This window comes from Urocampus carinirostris, chromosome 9 (assembly GCF_059441175.1).
Source record: "Urocampus carinirostris isolate Australia breed hairy pipefish chromosome 9, RoL_Ucar_1.0, whole genome shotgun sequence".
Taxonomy (NCBI): domain Eukaryota; kingdom Metazoa; phylum Chordata; class Actinopteri; order Syngnathiformes; family Syngnathidae; genus Urocampus; species Urocampus carinirostris.
In genome coordinates, this window is record NC_142357.1 from 10,601,149 (window position 1) to 10,618,684 (window position 17,536).

The 17,536-nt window shown below is 37.3% G+C and overlaps 1 protein-coding gene across 2 annotated transcripts in view; it reads left to right on the forward strand.

The window, feature by feature from the left end:
• LOC148359293 (uncharacterized) overlaps nucleotides 1-17,536 on the forward strand; it is a 93,020-nt gene that overhangs the window by 27,968 nt on the left and 47,516 nt on the right. Inside the window, exon 2 of one of the 2 annotated variants that reach the window (XM_088344507.1) lies at nucleotides 12,810-12,935. The exons of the other annotated variant lie outside the window; for it this stretch is intronic. Coding sequence (XP_088200633.1) covers nucleotides 12,886-12,935 — 50 coding nt within the window. The 5' untranslated portion in view covers nucleotides 12,810-12,885. The remainder of the gene's footprint in view (nucleotides 1-12,809; nucleotides 12,936-17,536) is intronic. 2 annotated transcript variants of the gene reach the window in all.

The window sequence follows — 17,536 nt, forward strand, 5'->3', positions numbered from 1 at the left end:
CACCGGGCACTGTTCTTTTCTTGAGGATGCAGTAGTGTATGGCGCTGATTGAGTGAGAGAAAGGCTGTGCTATCTGTAAAGATACGCGGCACTTGGAAGAAATCGGTCAAAGTATTGAACCCAAGGCAACGGTATCAAACTGATCCAAGTACTGGCTTAGTATCAATAATGTCGATATTTGGATTGATTCCTCCATTTGTACTGCAATGCAGATGCAGTGTGACGACATTTGGGAGAATTGCTAATTAATTGGTCAGAGGAAATTATTGCTAAGAAAAGCAATGTGTTTTCGTATTTCACTTTCATATTACTCTGATGTCCATAAACATAAAAAGTCGGTCTTAATCATTCTGAGCTTTAAAGGGACTCTGTGTAATATTTGTAGATGTTGGTGTATTGTGTAGTGCAACCAAAATAGAACGATACAAGGTAAACAGAAGAAAACTAGATTTCACTTTCATATTAAGCTTCACTCTTATGTCCATAAAGATAAAAAGTTGGTCTTAATCATTCTGAGTTTTAAAGGGACACTGTGTAACATTTGTAGATGTTGCTGTATTGTGTAATGCAACCAAAAATTAATGATAAAAGGCAAAAAGAAGAAAAACTAAATGCGCACCCCCAGAGTGACCAAACCTCACAATTTTCATGTAATTTCTTTAGCCCAGCCTTTCATAAGGTTTCTGGGTTTTTGGGATCCCCTTAGCACCAGGAGGGCAGAAAATTATGTCAGTTCCCTCTAGGTGAGCCTGATGTTATGTAAATTAAAGACACTGTTTAACCCATTACAATGCACTATGCAAATTAGTGTTTCTAGCACCTTGAGTAAAAAATAATGTGATAACGAGATAAGCTCTAATGCATTTTCTTATGTCTTTTATACCACTAGTATTCTAGCGGAAAACTTTCTGCACCCTCACCTTGTCTTTTAGGTCCGATATTTTGTGGTTTTATTCAGCGATACTTATCGCCTGATTTATCCCAGAACTATCAAATCGTATGTATAAATGGTTATACACGAATGAACATGGTAGAATTTTCTGTTGTCTTAAGTTATTGCGCCTTATAGTCTGGTGCGCCTTGTGTCTAAAAAAAAAAAAAGGTGTGCCTTACAATGTGGTGTGTGTTATAGGGTGGAAAATGCTGTACTTAAAATGAGAAAACATTATCTGCCATTGGAATATTATTTTTTACTACATTCCAACTTTTTCGTTGCATACAAAGTAATTAAAATCAGCAAAACTATGCAAGATTTTTACTTGCATTTACTTTTCTTCTTTATTAGTAGCTGAATTACAAGCAAGAATACAAAGTAAGGAGACTCACAGGGACTAAACTGCACCATTTGACTTTGTATTTTTTGTGGACCCTTTCTTAAGGTTTTTTGTTTTGTTTTTGGGGGTACCCTAGGCAGCAAGATGGCCGACAATTATATCAGTTCCCTCTTGAGTCTCATACAAATTTCTTGACCTAGAAATATTTTTAAAAATGCATCTTTATATCATAGTTTGGTTATTACTAAACACATGATATATTTATATGATAGTCGTTTTTTCTTATTATTTTATTCTTATTATTCTAATCAATATTGTTGAAGTTCTTTCTACCACTAGCAGACACTAAATAAAACACAAATTTACTTATCACCCACTATCACTTCTTGGTGGTTTTATCCACATGGCAGAAAAATAGGGTGTAATTCCACCCATCCACGTGTAGCTTTTATCCCCGCTTAAATTTGGCGTGCTGGAGCCAATCCCAGATTGCTAGCCAGTCACAGGGCACCAATGTGATGCCAATAATTATGAAATACCTTGCTAACATTCTAATGGCAAAGGGAATGTGGCCACATCAGGAACATATGAAAACACGCAGTGTGGCTGACCTTGTTTTTGTTCATTAGAATGATTCCGTTTATTGGGTTTTTGGGAGTACCGTATTTATTCTTGTGTATGAAGCGCACCCCTTATTTGTATTACAATTGGTATCACATTATGTTTCATTTTTTTCGCAGCTCAAAATAATTATTGTAAGTGACGAAGGCTGTTGAATATGTGCGGCCATGATTAAACCATTTATTGACAATGTCAACTATGAACACAATACAAACATAAAATGTACATACCAATGCATGTATTTATTGAGTGTCCTTCAATGTCCGAATCATGATCATACAACCTCACCGCAGCTGTTCTCTGTGTTTGTTTTCTAGAGGCATTTATTTATATCACTCAGGACAACTTTCTGTTTTCTCCTTTCTCTAAAATAATCTGACTATGTGATATTACGTAATGCATTTTGGTTTATCATCAGTATCAAGTCAAGTCATGTTTATTTGTATAACCCTCAATCACAAAAAGTCTCAAAGGGCTGTACAGACTACAGACTATTATTACATCATTCCCTGATGTAAAACCTACGTGAGGGCGAGGAAAAAATAAAAAACTTAGCATGTGGGAATCAATAAATCATGAGAAGGGGCATGGGGTGTTACCCCTCTCAGATTGACCAGGCTGCAACAGATTTTGCAAGGGCTTCAACAAATAATGCACAGAAATCAACTACATGAAAATATAAATCATTCTTAAGTTTTACAATTTAGGTGTGTTTTAAGCCTAGATTCAAACAGTTCCACGACAGGTTGCAGATGTAATCACCGGGGCCCGAATGGTGAGTCCTCTTGAATCTGCAAATTTCTTCTTTGCTCAGACATGGGGACTTGAGACTTAGTGACTTGGACTCGAGTCGACTCGAGTCGCTGTTTTTATGACTTGTGACTTGACTTGGACTTGGCAATCTAAGACTCGGGACTTGACTTGTGACTTGACTTGCCCAAGAAAAAAATACTTGGGACTTACTTGGGACTTGAAGGTGAAGACTTGAGACTTACTTGAGACTTGCACATGTGTGACTTGGTCCCATGTCTGTCTTTGCTCTTGGGGTGACTACTACACCAGTGTTTTCTGAGTGAAGGCTCCGAGCAGGATCACAGGCAAAAATTAAATCTGAAAGATAAGAGGGGGTAAGTCCATGCATAACTTTGTATAATACCAACAGAACCTAAACATCACATCTTTAACTAACTGGGAGCCAGTGGAGTTCAGCCAAAATTGGGTTAATGTGATCAAACTTGCTTGTCTAAGGGCCCGGTCACACAGCCGTTTGCGTCTGTATCGCGGGTAAAATTTTGCGGGTTTTTTTTGCCCGTGGTTGCCCGCGATGGAAAATGCGCAAAATTGGCCAACCCGCTGTTCATCGGTGGTATGCCCGCAAAACAGACGCCGGCGACTGTTCCGCTTCCTCATCTTTCTGCGTCATTTTCTCGTGTGGACCACGGGTATAAAAGCTGCCGAGCCGACGTTATGCCGAGAAATGCAACCTTGCCGAGATTTAAGACTTAAAAAGTGGTCGGCGGCGCCCTCTCTTGGCTGCGGCTGCATCGGGTCAGGTGCAATCGACATTTCGTTCTGTGTACATTGTTACACAGAATGACAATACAAGGAAATTATTATTATTATTATTATTATTATTTGCATCCCCTCGCTACTACAACCACTTTTACCTCGTTTTATCTCACTTTTATATCACTTTTAGGGAATTTAATGGCGAACATATAACCAAAACCACTTCGTCTTGCATTTGTTGGGAATGTAATACAACTTAAACCATTCCGTCTTTGTATTTGTTGTGAATGTAATCGAACGGTAATGCACGCCGTATACAAATCACTTTTGAGCAGGTAATATGTTTATTTTGCCTTTTTCTATTCAAATCGCTCGTATAAAAACTGTTATGCACTCTACCATAAAGCTTATTTCTGCATAATAAGCTTTAGGGTAGAGTGCATAACAGTTCTCAAAAGTGATTTATATACGGTGTGCATTACCGTTCGATTACGTTCACAACAAAAACAAAGACGGAATGGTTTATGTTGTATTACATTCCCAACAAATGCAAGACGAAGTGGATTTGGTTATATGTTCGCCATTACATTCCCTAAAAGTGAGATAAAACGAGGTAAAAGTGGTTGTAGTAGCGAGGGGATGCAAATCTCGGCAGGGATGCATTTCTCGGCATGACACCGGGCTGTAGAAATCATAACCGCTCAAGACACAGTCCAGTGAAGATCAAGATTTCAAGCTATGGCACCGAAGAAGCCAATATGTTATTATTGTAATCGTTTTTCATTTTTATTTTATTATCTTGTTATAAAATGAAAATAAATGTCAAGGAATAAAAATGGATTAAGACGAGGTCACTACGGTGACGGGGATCCATGTCCACCCCTTGATGTCTCGAGCACAACTGACGTGTGCTCGGCAAATTGCGCTGTAAATACGCGGAGAAAGGCGTTTACCGTCACACGTGTAACACGCTAATTTCACGTAATAACACCGCGATACAGGCGCAGAACATGCTATGACCGTGCTCCACCCACGATTACCAGCTGAAATTTCGCATCCTACCCACGTGTAACCACGCCCTGGCCGCGGCCAGAGCACGTCGTTCCGCGTCATTTCCGCGTCTTTACCTCGTGTGCCGCCCGCGGTTAACACGTAGTCTAAAGTTTTAAACAGCGCGAAACTTTTTTGCGCGGCCAACCGCGTGTGAATTTCCGACCGCGTGTAAAGCACTGCTGTATCTCGTCTATATGGCGATCTCATAGCGTCCAACATCGTTTGCTTCACGGGCAGAAATTTCTGGCCGTGATTCAGCCTCGATATGCCCGTGAAAGGCTTGGTGACCGGGCCCTAAAGTTTTGTGCAGCGCAAAACCTTTTCGTGCTGCCAACCGCGTGTGAATTTCCGACCGCGTGTAAAGCACTGCTGTACCTCATCTGTATGGCGATCTCAAAGCGTCCAACAGCGTCTGCTTCACAGGCAGAAATTTCTGGCCGTGATTCAGACGCAAACGGCTGTGTGACCGGGCCCTTAGTTGCAGCATTTTGTACCAGCTGCAGGCTCTTGATGGTAGATTTTGGGAGACCGGAGAGTAGTACATTACAATAGTCGAGACGTGACCCTGGTTTGATTCCATCCAATGTTTTGTGATTGTGGTATTTTTGGACTGATTAATCATTTTACAAATACAGGGATACCATATACTCATGTATAACAATTTATTTTAAGGTAAAAACAATGTGCCTTACACACAGATAAATACAGTATGATCTGTACTAAAAAGCGGTATTTTAAAATGGAAATGTTTTGACATTTCCCTTGAGTTTAGTTTAATGAATGCAAATGTTTTTGCTGCTCTATTGTCCTAATGCACTTTAAATTTAGTCCAGTCTCCAAGCACTACATTGTAAATATTATTTATCCTAACTTTAGTTTTATCTTATTGTTCTCTTTTTAGTGTGTTTTTAGAGTGCTACGTCTGATGTTTAAGAGATCGCAGGTTTGATTCCCGGCTCGTCCGTGTTATATGTCGAAGTGTCCTTGGGCAAGACACTGAATCCCTAATAAGTAGGTAGGCGCCTTGCATGGCTGCATGGCCGCTATTGGTGTGTGAGTGTGTGTGAATGGGTAAGTGTGAAGCACATTGTAAAGCGCTTTGGAAGGTCCTCATTGACTTGAAAAGAGCTATATAAATGCAGGCCATTGACCATTTAAAACATGTCCACTGCATTGTTTTCAATGACAATAAAGACAATTCGATGAAAAAGATGCTATTCAAAAGTTGGAAAATAAAAAAATTACTCGGACAGAGAATTTGTGTACTACAATTGTCTGGCTAGACTTTGCAGACTGTTTGGTCTTTCACTCCATTACGAGTTGCAGCACGTACTGTGGCATAGATGTGTGAGGGCAACTGTTGGTACCAGGTATCGGTAATGATGTCAATTCAAGTACCGAGTATTCATATTTGGATTTGACTGAAAAAGAAGGTCTTATCTGTTTATATTATTTCTTAACCCAAGTACTCACCGACACCTGATTTTAATACTGCTACTTAGTACTTTTGATTTGGAAAATGTAGTACCACTTTTTTATATGAGGAGCAGTACCCAAATGTTTGTATTTCCCTCATTCCTCCACAAAAACGAAGAAGAGGTTGACAACTCAAAAAAAAAAGATTACAGTTTCATGTTGTGAGCATTTTAAGCCACATTTAAGGTTTTCTGAACATGTCTTCAACCCTATTTGTTATATTTAATGAATTTTGCATTTGGCAGCAGTTTTTAGAATAAATATTTTTATTTTTATTTTTTTTATTTTTGTTATTTTTGTTATTTTTAATTGTCTTATTTGAACCAATAACTAGGTTTCAAAAGTCACAAAATTGATCCCAAATGGAAGGTGAATTCAACATAAGTGAACCGCAATGTAGGAAAGGAGCACCTTGCACTTTTCTTTACTATTGCATGAAATTAATTGTATTCTTGTATTTTTCTCATGTCCCTTTCCTGACCATTTAGTCAAAAAGGTGATGTTTGCTACTGGTATTGGACACTAACAATACTTTGAAATTAGCGCATTATTAGATTTTATGATAAATATTTTTTGAAATTTATGTTTAAATGCAATTAATCCGTCTATATAAAGGTGTTAATGCAGCTTAGGTAAGTTTGTCTTTGTGGACTTTCTTCATCCTAATGAGCTTGGAAGTTTTTTATTAATAAGTGGCTTGTCTGGGTGACACTGGTTTCATTGAGGAATTAAAGCGAATTAGGCTGGATTTGGATTACGTCATTCAGGCGGGGGCCATAAATACAAGCTATACCTATTTAGCTGTTGCATTGCACACATGCTTCTGTTCTACATTGATCGAAATGGGCCCTGCGTTTGGATGGTCTCAATTGACCCCAAGATTTCAGGCAAATTTTCCTTGTCGTGTTTGATGTGAATTAGATGTGATTTTTTTTCTGCCCAATAAAGGCTGGCATTTATGTGCTAATCCATTGTTATGTTAGTTTTCTGGCAAAAACACACACATTTCAGCTCCCATAGTCTAGGGTTGTTGTGTTGGAGCTCTTTAATACCATGTTGACACTTGTGGGTTTTGGAGAACATCAATTTCCTTTTTTAATTAACTTCAAGTTATTAGAATTTCATTTGGGGGGATGGGAAGTCGTATGCTAGGCAAAATAAAGCATTCAATACTGTACATAAATGCTGCATTTTAAGTTTGAATTTTTATTGCTTTGAACATTTTCAGACTGAAAAAAAAATATTTCATAAGTTTTTTTAAAAGTAAATATAAAGTGGTGCTTCATTTATTAAGAAAAATCAACATATTAATAAATCATTTGCACAGTTTGGGTACCTCTTTATTATATATCAGCTGTATTTTTAGTTAATTCTTGCCTGCCACCACATATATGAACATGTGATTTAGAATTGTCTTTATTGTCATTGATAACAATTTTGTGAACATTGTTTACAACAAGGGCAGCACGGTGGGACAGTGGTTAGCGCCTGTGCGGCACAGTTCTGAGGTCATGAGATCAAACCTTCCTGTGTTGAGTTTGCATGTTCTCCCAGTGCTTGCGTGGGTTTCCTCCGGGCACTCCAGTTTCCTCCCACATTCCAAAAACATGCATGTCAGGTTGATTGGCTGGTCCAAATTGTCCCTGGGTGTGAATGAGCGAGATAAATAAATAAATAAGATATGAATACCCATTTATCGATATGATACCCATTTTTTGTTACCAGTGGCAAGATATACAGGATCTTTTTTACTGTATAGCTTGCTTATTTAGGCTGGTGATGGCCCTGAGGAAAACCCCCCACTGCTGAGCATGTTCATCATTGCTTTAAAAGACCTACACGAAGACAGCAGGTCAAATGAAATGAAAAGCGCTATATAAATGCAGATCATTTCATTTTCAAGTCAATGACTTCCCAAAGCGCTTTACATTGTGCTTCACATTTCCCAATAGCGGCTGTGATCTGTGCAGCCATGTAAGGCGCTAACCTGCTTATTGGGGGTATTGGGGTTTCAGTGTCTTACCCAAGGGCACTTCGGCATGTAACACGGACAAGCCGGGATTCGAACTGGGATCCCTTAATCCTAAAACGATCGCTCTACCTCCTGAGGTACTGCGACCTCAAAGAGGTTTTGGCCGGGGTGAGAGGAGTCATTTATAATGTTGTTGGCTCTTTTGCAGAATTGCAGGTCAGCAATATCCACCAGAATGGGCAGAGAGCAGCCAAAGATTTTCTGGGCTGTGTTTTTTACTCTCTGTATAATCTTTCTTTCCTGTTTTGGTATTGCTTGCAATACAGGCGGTAGTGATGTGCATAACAGTTGTTAGGATGAACTCAATTGTTGAATGGCAAGTAGGGGTACAATTATAAAGTCAGACCTGCCAGTCCCGATTTCTTAAAAACCATGGAATGCAACATGTTCCACTCATATTAAGAGTAGAGTCTTTATAGGTTAAAAAAAATCAAACAGTTGTCCTTTTGGCAAAAACAACTACTTTTTCAAGGAAAATGTGATTATCCCCAAAGATAATTCAGCAGAAAACGACAGGAGCTAACTAGGGATATGATATTGGTGGAAAAGATCGTCTTGGTTTAAAAGACAATGGTAACTGGAGAGAACCTTCTATAATTTAAATTTCCATTTGTAAAAAGTTGTGTAAAACAAAAGAGAATAGGGTAAAGTAGCCTCCAATGCTTTACATTTTTAAATCTTGAATGAGCTCATTACTAGGGATGGATGGTGCTGGGAATTTTGGCATCAATCCGTATGGTACTATCGATAGATACCGAGCCAAAACAGATCCCTTTTGTTTAAAACTGTCATGTTCCTTGTATAATTGAACCCCTTCCTTTTGAGTTAGTTTATAATTACAATAAACAGTAGTTCAAAGGATTTAAGCACTAAACATACTTTATCAAACAACTACATTGAAACTTTAAGAGTATACACACACACAATTATATATACCGTAGTTTCCGCACTATATGGCGCACCATGTTATAAGGCGCACCTTCAATGAATGATATATTTTAAAACTTATGCCATACATAAGACGCACCCCATTATAAGGCGCTATAAGTGCATGCTGGTTTAAGATCAGGTAATTGTGCAATTTTGTAATTGTAATCCTGTGCAGTCCTTCGAGACATTTTTGGGATTAAGGGCTATTTACGGTAAATAAATGTGACGACTTGACTACAGTAGAGAATGTAGTTACGTTATGCAACCTCTAGATGTTGCCACGCTCAAGGGAATGTCAACAAAATATTCAAAAAGGTCAAACTTTATTAACAAACAAGCTTTCCACAACTCCATTCACTCCCAAAATAAATAAACAGCCGTTTTATTTTCTCTGAGGTAAAGCATTTTCGTGACACATCTTTAACATCTTTGAACAACATCGACATATCATTTTATTTTTTGTCCATTTAGTCAACACGCAAAGAAAAAAACGTCTGATACTGTTATTTTAAATGAAACGTTAGTGCAATCGCAATAAAGTGACACTCGTAATGTGCAAAAACAACGAGTGCAAAGCAATAACATAATAACTGTAAAATGTAAAACGTAAACACACAAAAGAAAAACAAAGATCACTCTATAAGCTCCTCATCGACGAATCCCTCGAATTCTTCTTCTGCTGTGTTCGAATTGACCATATCTCAGTGAATGGGCCATCCAACACGTCCGGTGTTTTTGTGCCAGCGCTGTTGCCTTCATACGTATAGTTATCGTACTGACACTTCTGCTTGCCGCTCTTTGTTGAACAACCCACTGTTCAAGTGTCTCCTCTAACTCTGGCCATCTTGCTTTATTGCCACGGAAACTTTGTTGAGTTTTCCTTACTTGGCGGAGCTTATCTTCATCCTTTCTCCACTTCCGTACCATCGATTCATTTAAGTTTAACTCTCTCGCTGCCGCTCTATTGCCGTGTTGTGCTGCGTGACTGATCGCTTTGAGTTTAAACTCGGCGTTGTACGCGTGTCTCTTAACAGGAGCCATTTTTTATACAAATGCACGTATGAAAGAGAATCTCTCTCTCTCTCTCTCTCTCTCTCTCTCTCTCTCTCTCTCTCTCTCTCTCTCTCTCTCTCTCTCTCTCTCTCTCTCTCTCTCTCTCTCTCTCTCTCTCTCTCTCTCTCTCTCTCTCTCTCTCTCTCTCTCTCTCTCTCTCTCTCTCTCTCTCTCTCTCTCTCTCTCTCTCTCTCTCTCTCTCTCTCTCTCTCTCTCTCTCTCTCTCTCTCTCTGTCAAACGTGACATTCTGAATAATTCTGCGTTTGTTTAAGGTAAATTGTGCTTTACATCTTCACCAGTCAAAACCCTGGATTCAGACAAATACTGTATTTGTTAAATATGAATTAAGCAGTTTAAATGGGGTAGCCATTTTGCCACTTAGTAAACAAATACAACACGAGCCCCGGCAACTACCAATCGTTTAATATTTCCCAGTATGCACAGCGCGAAAAATGGAGTCGGCGGCTGGCTGTTTCTCGTAGTTGCGAGACCTTGCGAATTTAATATTGAGCCATATATAAGGCGCACTGTGTTATAAGGCGCATGGTCAGCTTTTGAAAAAAAATAAGACTTTTAGGTGCGCCTTATAGTGCGGAAAATACGGTATATATATATATATATATCTATATATATATCACAACAGTTTTAAAACAAAAGCTTACGAGAGTCAACCCAAAAAAGCATGAATATAATAAAAATACAAATACTGTATAACTATATCAACACAACATCCAAAATACCTTCCATTGAAAATAAAGTGAGTGCAAACACATTTCATCCAATTTGAAAATTATAATGTAAGTATAGTCTTACAATCCACTAACAACTTTATTATATTGCTCGTTAAATTGGGAAGAATCCTTAGTATGACTTCCAGGACAATAGTATTGATCCGATCCAAGTACTTGCTCAGTATCGATAATATTGATATTTGTTCCGATCCGCCAACCCTTACTCATTACTAACACAGAAGTACAGAGCTTCTATTAACGCAATAATGGACTGCATACATTTCTAGTCAAGTCAAATACTTTTTTTGTTGACTTCTGCAAGTTTTGAGTTTCCCAACCAGTTAAATGAAACAGGAGTGCTAAAAGAGCTCCCAAGTGCTGTGCTACTTGAGCTGAAGTTGAACCCTTCCTGTGTCTATCTCAGGCAACACATCCGGCATGCATGACCTTGCATACGCCATACTCCATGCCACCTTTATCCTCCCTTCCTTTCTGTCCCCGACTGCCCTCCTATCCATTAACTCTTGCTTAAGTCCTATGGAAATTCATTACAGACCACACATTTAGTTTTGCTTGGTATCTTTTTTTGTGAGGTGTCCAATATTTCTTGAATTATTCTTCGGATAATGTTTGTGTTATTGCTCGGGGACTTTTTGACACCCCTTCACAACTCCCACTGCAACGGATATGGTGTGCATTGGCGTCCTGTGGACTGCTTATGGTTTCCGTGCGGCGTCTATACTGAATGCATTTTGAAAGAGCATGTGCATTAGGCGTTACGGCCACAGGTATAGATGATGCTGCAGACGTTTGTTCAAGTCCCTTGTATTTGTATATCCCTTAAATATTAAAAGTCTCAAAGGGCTGCACTGAGCATCATCCCCTGACCTGAAAGCTAAATGAGGGCAAAAAAACACAAAAAAACTCCCAGGCATGAAAAACATTAAGAAACCTTTAAAATGAGTCGCACATGAGGTAACCCCTATTTGAGATGACCAGGCTGCAATGGATATTGCGAGGGCATCAAAAGACAATATACAGTCAACATGAAATAAAAGTAATACTTGAAATCATGGAAAAATTCCATTTGACAGGAAAGACAAGCTTCCTCTCTCAAAGTGACCGATAAAGATAATAGCACGCATCAGATACAGGTGCCAGGCCTATGGTTGGGTATACTCTGTAGCTAACTCGTGGCTGTTGTAATAGTACTTTTTGTGATTTCTGCATTATTGTCATCTCTTCATATTGTGTTGAGTAAAAAAAGGAAAGGAGTTAACATAATGGGATGTATGGTGGTCCACTGCGTTCAATCCAAGGACATTTGCGGTTTTCATTGCATGTATCTGCTGCATTTACTGTATGTTTACTGCTAAGAAAACCTCAGTCGTTTTATGTGGTTTTATACCTTTTAAAGTTGAGTTAATTATTCTGATTTAATCTTGTAACTGTGTCATATGCAAAGCCTAGAACAGGTAATACTTCTGATGTGCCTTAAACATCAATTTAGTGAAAATGAGTTTCAATAGCTTTTACTTTTTTTCACTCTGTCTTTTTGTATTTGCTAAGATTTCAGGTAAGGGCCAGTGTGATCCTAATAAGTCAAAGTTAGCCTAAAATCTTGCAAATGTTGTCATATAAATCAAGACATAGACCAATATGACCTTGTCTTCTTTTTAGAATCACCAAACTCCCTTCCTTTGAACAATATATAAACATGTAAACTACTGGTCAGCCCATTTATGAGGGGTGGTCTTGTCAAGTTAAATAAAAATTATTGACAATTTTTGGGGTCCTGGTAGGAAAAAGTTCATGTTCATTTGTAATAATTCGCTTTCATCACAATACCAGGATTGCTTTCATCCCATTTGTCAAAAGACTAATCACGTCGTAACACTTAAAATATTGGATAAGATGCTTTTTGCCATGTTTGGTCAGAAAAACACACACTGGCTCCTCTGTTTACTGTACTGTAAGTTTACTCTCCCTTCTTCCGATCATCAGTTGATCTAACTGCCTTTTCTTTCTCTTGTTGTTTTTCCCACAACCCCATCTGTGACCCCCTCACTCTTCGTGTGTTCTCTCTCTCCTGAATCGTCCCAACTGTTTTCTCCCAAACTCGGTCTCAGTCATATCCTTGGCTCTTGACCTCATCTCGACTGCTCATCGTTTCTCTCGCATCGTTCTTCTTGGCCGTCCTCATAGATGAAGCGAAGGATGTCACCCTGGGGAGCCGGCTTTGGTAGCGGGCGGAGGTCAGTCCAGTAGACCCCTGGCTCCTTGACGTTTCCACAGAAAATAAGGCTGTGAATGATAAAACCTTGTGACTTTCTTGAATTGTCTTGTAGTACTTTGAGTCTGCAGAATTGTATATGCTTTTTGAGTTTCATCCAAAGAAGGTACTGGGTTGGAAAGTATTTGTGGATGACTGACACTCTGCTTCCTTAGCTAACAATTGAAAAAAATGAAATCGCCCCAGTAAAACTTTGGCTGCTAATTTTGCTCATTTTAAGGATATCCTTTTGACTATATCTTTCAGTTTGTACCATGTATAATAAAAAAAAAACAACTAACTATTGATGTTTTTTTTTCTACTAAAATAAGAAATACACTAAATTTAGCGAAATGATCTACCATCCGCCAGTTCAAACTATTTTTTAATCATTTTTAGGGGTATTGGGATTGTTTTCCTAGAAAAGTTTAAAAATATACCTTGTAAATTTAAAACAAAAATCGTTAAAAGAAAAAAAATACACACACACACTTCATATATATATGTATAAATGGAAAAATAATACAGTGAATACCAGAAAGAAGGTAAAGATAGTTCAATTAGAAAATAATATGTAAAACAAATACACAATAGTTATATTTGCCTATTTTTATTGTCTTTTACGGTTACAAATATTATTACATTTTGCAACACAGCCGCCAATATTTATATATATGTTTTTTGTTATTTATTCGTGCATTCATTTATTTGCAATGGATTTCATTTTCCCCTTTATTACACAATAGTGGAACTGGTCAAACAGGTCGAAAATATGCATGGTTGATCCCTCAGGATATATTGTTAAAGTTTTATGTATTTATCAATTTATTTATTCTTAATTTTGTTTCATCTATCCTTTATTTCCCCTATTTTTAGGTAACTCTTCATTTACATACAGTATTTTTGATTTTTTTTTATCTGTATAGGACAACTCAAAGTGCTGTTTGAAACCATTCAATGTAAAAAAAAACAATAATACAAAAATCATTTTAACATGTTTTACATTGAAAACATATCAACATAAAAAAGGAAAAACAATACAGTTAATACCAGAAGTTAAAAATAATGTACTTATTAAAAATAGTATTCAACAAAAGCAATGATTTGCGACTTCGTAAATCAAACATAATTTTCCTTTTTTTGTTGTTGTGTATTTTTCAATTGAAAAATTAGCAAGTTAACCGCAAATATTCATTTAATAATATATTTTTTTATGTATTAATTTGCAGTGCATTTTATCACAGTAAACTTGAATTTGTCTAACAGGTCACAAGTATGCAAAAATATCATCTCATTTACTTATATTTATATCACTATTACTTACATACAATCCTCTTTTAGGTCTTTATTACCTGTTTATCGTGAAGTGCTATGTCTAATCACTATTACTTGCATACAATATTTATTTGTGTTTGCTTATATAACATTAGTTTTCAAAATGCTGAAAATTGTGTTGAACTTAAACAATTAAATTGTCTTGTTTTTGTTTTATGTAAATGTAAGTGTAACGACTGAAATTCTAATTTGGATTGTCCTTATTGTCATTGATAACAACATAGTGAACGTTGTCTACAACAGTATTAGACAATGCACTCCAGAACAATATCATATGAAGAAGCAGCATACTCTCCCCAAATATTACAAGGGCAAGTGTTCATGTTTGGTTGTTTTTATCAGACGTCACCAATTTTTCATGTCTACTTTACAATATATACATCTCCTTAAATAAAAGGTATTTGTGTTATATCATTCTCCAGTCATTTAATTTTTAGCCAAAGCAGAGGCCCAACCAGTTTAGTCAAGTCAAGTCAAGTCACATTTATTTATATAGCCCTTAATCACAAAAATGTCTCAAAGGACTGCATAGGATTACAATTACACAATTACCTGATCTAAAACCAACATCCGGCAAGGAAACACTCAAAACCTCAGCGTGAGGAAAAAGAGAAACCTTGAGAAGGGACCTCACAAGTGGTAATCCCCGTTCCAGGATGACCAGGGTGAAATAGAGAAATAGAGTTTAGACACAGATTTTGGCAGGGTCCAGCCTAAAATGTAAATCATTAAATTTGTATCGAGCTGGGCTTCTCTCTCGCTGCCTTTTTAAAATGAATTATCAACCCGTTATTGTTCTTATTTGTCTCTTTGCCTCTCAAAGTGCCACAATTTTCTAAAAACGTAATACTCCTGTGGTTTTTAGTCCAATTTCAAACCCATCAAAATGATGGACAACCTTAAAATTTTCCAGTCAACTGTGAAACAAATCTGTTAAGGATGGAAAATTGCCGATTAATGTCACCTTTGCAGACACAGAAATATAAAAAATGTAAATTCGTATACAGTCTTGTTCCACTTAGATTTCGTTACAAAAGACCGGCCTTAATTTGTAATCATAGCTCACCTTTCCTCCTCCCGAGTTCTCACAAATAAAATGTAATATTTTGTTTTTACCGGGTTAATAAAGTTATGCTTGCCGATGATCAAATTCAGCCCATTGATATATTCGTCAATGTTCCTCGCGGAGAAAATAACTCACTCGGCTAAACAAAAGCCATAGTGGGTCCTGCCTAAAGCCAATGACTGTCACAAGTCCTTAAAAGATTAGCAGCTGCTACTTTATCTAAGGTTGCAGCAATCCTTCGAATATCCTGTTATCCAGTTGATGCCTGGAAGTTATTTTTCTGCCTCTCAAATTCAGCATTAAATACATTCAGCTTTTAACTTGCCAGCTAACTTGCGTCCCTTCCAAAGAAATTCTGGCACAGAAGGACCTAAAACATAAAGCAAAATATGTCAGTGTCAGCCATTGTTAAGATTCCCTTTAGCGATTCACAGATGGCTTCACTTCCTGATTAGCTTTGAATCTTGACAGCGGTTTTAGATCGCTTCCACTTTCCGAACTAGAAAAGTATTGATCCAAATTTAAAGCATGACAATTATTACCTTTTCCTTTCTATAATGGGCATTTTATGTTTGATGTGACTTGAAACGGATCACTTAGTAAAACCGAGCCAATGCCCTTTTTTTAGACCAAAGGAATAGGAAGCGCTCAGAAGAAAGGCAAATTCTGCTTGCCAGATGGAGGCTGAGAGACAAAACCTTATGATGCGGTTGATCAAAAAAAAGGGGGAGAAAGAGACCCTTACCCATTCAATCTTTTTCTAAATGTCAAATCTGGCTGTGGTGATCCAGCTGTTGGTTTGACTGGTGAATCTTGCGACCGTGCCATTTACATCAAATATTCGTTCAGACACAAGCTGCTGGTATAAACTTGAAATGCGAATTTTCAATGTATGTTATTAATATATACAAGGCTTAAAGCATAATTCTGCTTAATTCAAATAAAGTTTATTCAGAATCTGCCAGCATGAACTAATTTTTACATTTGAAATCCAAATGTGGTTGTATGCAGTATAAATAAATACAACATTTTGAGAGACGCCGTGTTTTATTTAGCACCTCCTGGTGGGAAAACTATGTATAAAAATACATTTTCTAAAATACTCATCAATTAAGTCAAAGAATCAGCATTTATTTAAAAAATTACAACGTTTCAAGGGCTTCAATATTTAAAATAATTCCAATTAAATGTCTAATTACATGTTGCTGTATCATTTGCAGTGGTAAAATGATTAGTATCGGTGGTGGGTGTGTACCGATACCAATGATCTGTATCAGTGCTCATACCAGACTTATTTTTTAAAGGTTGTACTCAGGATGGCAACTGCCACCAGTACCTGCTGCATTCTAGTGGTCATAAAACAATCAAGAACCTGAGGTGAAAGGAAAGGTTAATTGCTATTAACTAAATGCAATATGAAAGAAAAAAAACTTTTGGGGGGATTTAAACTTTTTTCTTTAAAAATATTGTTATTTTTGTTTAGAGGGGAGAGAATCTTATGGAGTAATGGTGTCTTTACAGGGTGTTGTTATCAATAACTATGCGGGATTTTGATACTGGTATTAAACAGCCCATGTAATTTAGTTGTTGTTAATTTGTTGGAAAGTTCTTTTTCATCTTATTTTAAATTTCGTTCTTGGTTTCCTGCTTAAAATTTCTGTCTTCATCATAGTATTTTTTAAAGCATGGAACAATTACACTAGTTATTTCAATTATTGTGTGTATGAATAAACATTTTACACAAGTTGATGATCAATCTTAAAAAGCATGTGAATTTCCCTACGGGGATGAATAAAGTATATATCTATCTATCTATCTATCTATCTAGAGAATGTTTTCACAACCAAGACTTTAATGGTCTTAAAGGGACATTGTCTACTGCATTATTTAGTGTCTCCTAGTAGGAAACAAAAACTTGATTTATTAAAAAAAAATAACATTTATTTGAATACAAAGCGGGTAGCACGGCGGCACAGTAGCTAGCGCATGTGCGGCACAGTTCTGAGGTTGTTAGATCAAAACCTTCCTGTGTGGAGTTTGCATGTTCTCCCAGTGCTTGCGTGGGTTTTCCTCCGGGCACTCCGGTTTCCTTCCACATTCCAAAAAGCATGCATGTCGGTTAATTGCCCGATCCAAATTGTCCCTAGGTGTGAATTAGTGACGTAGCTCTCTGTCTCTGTGTG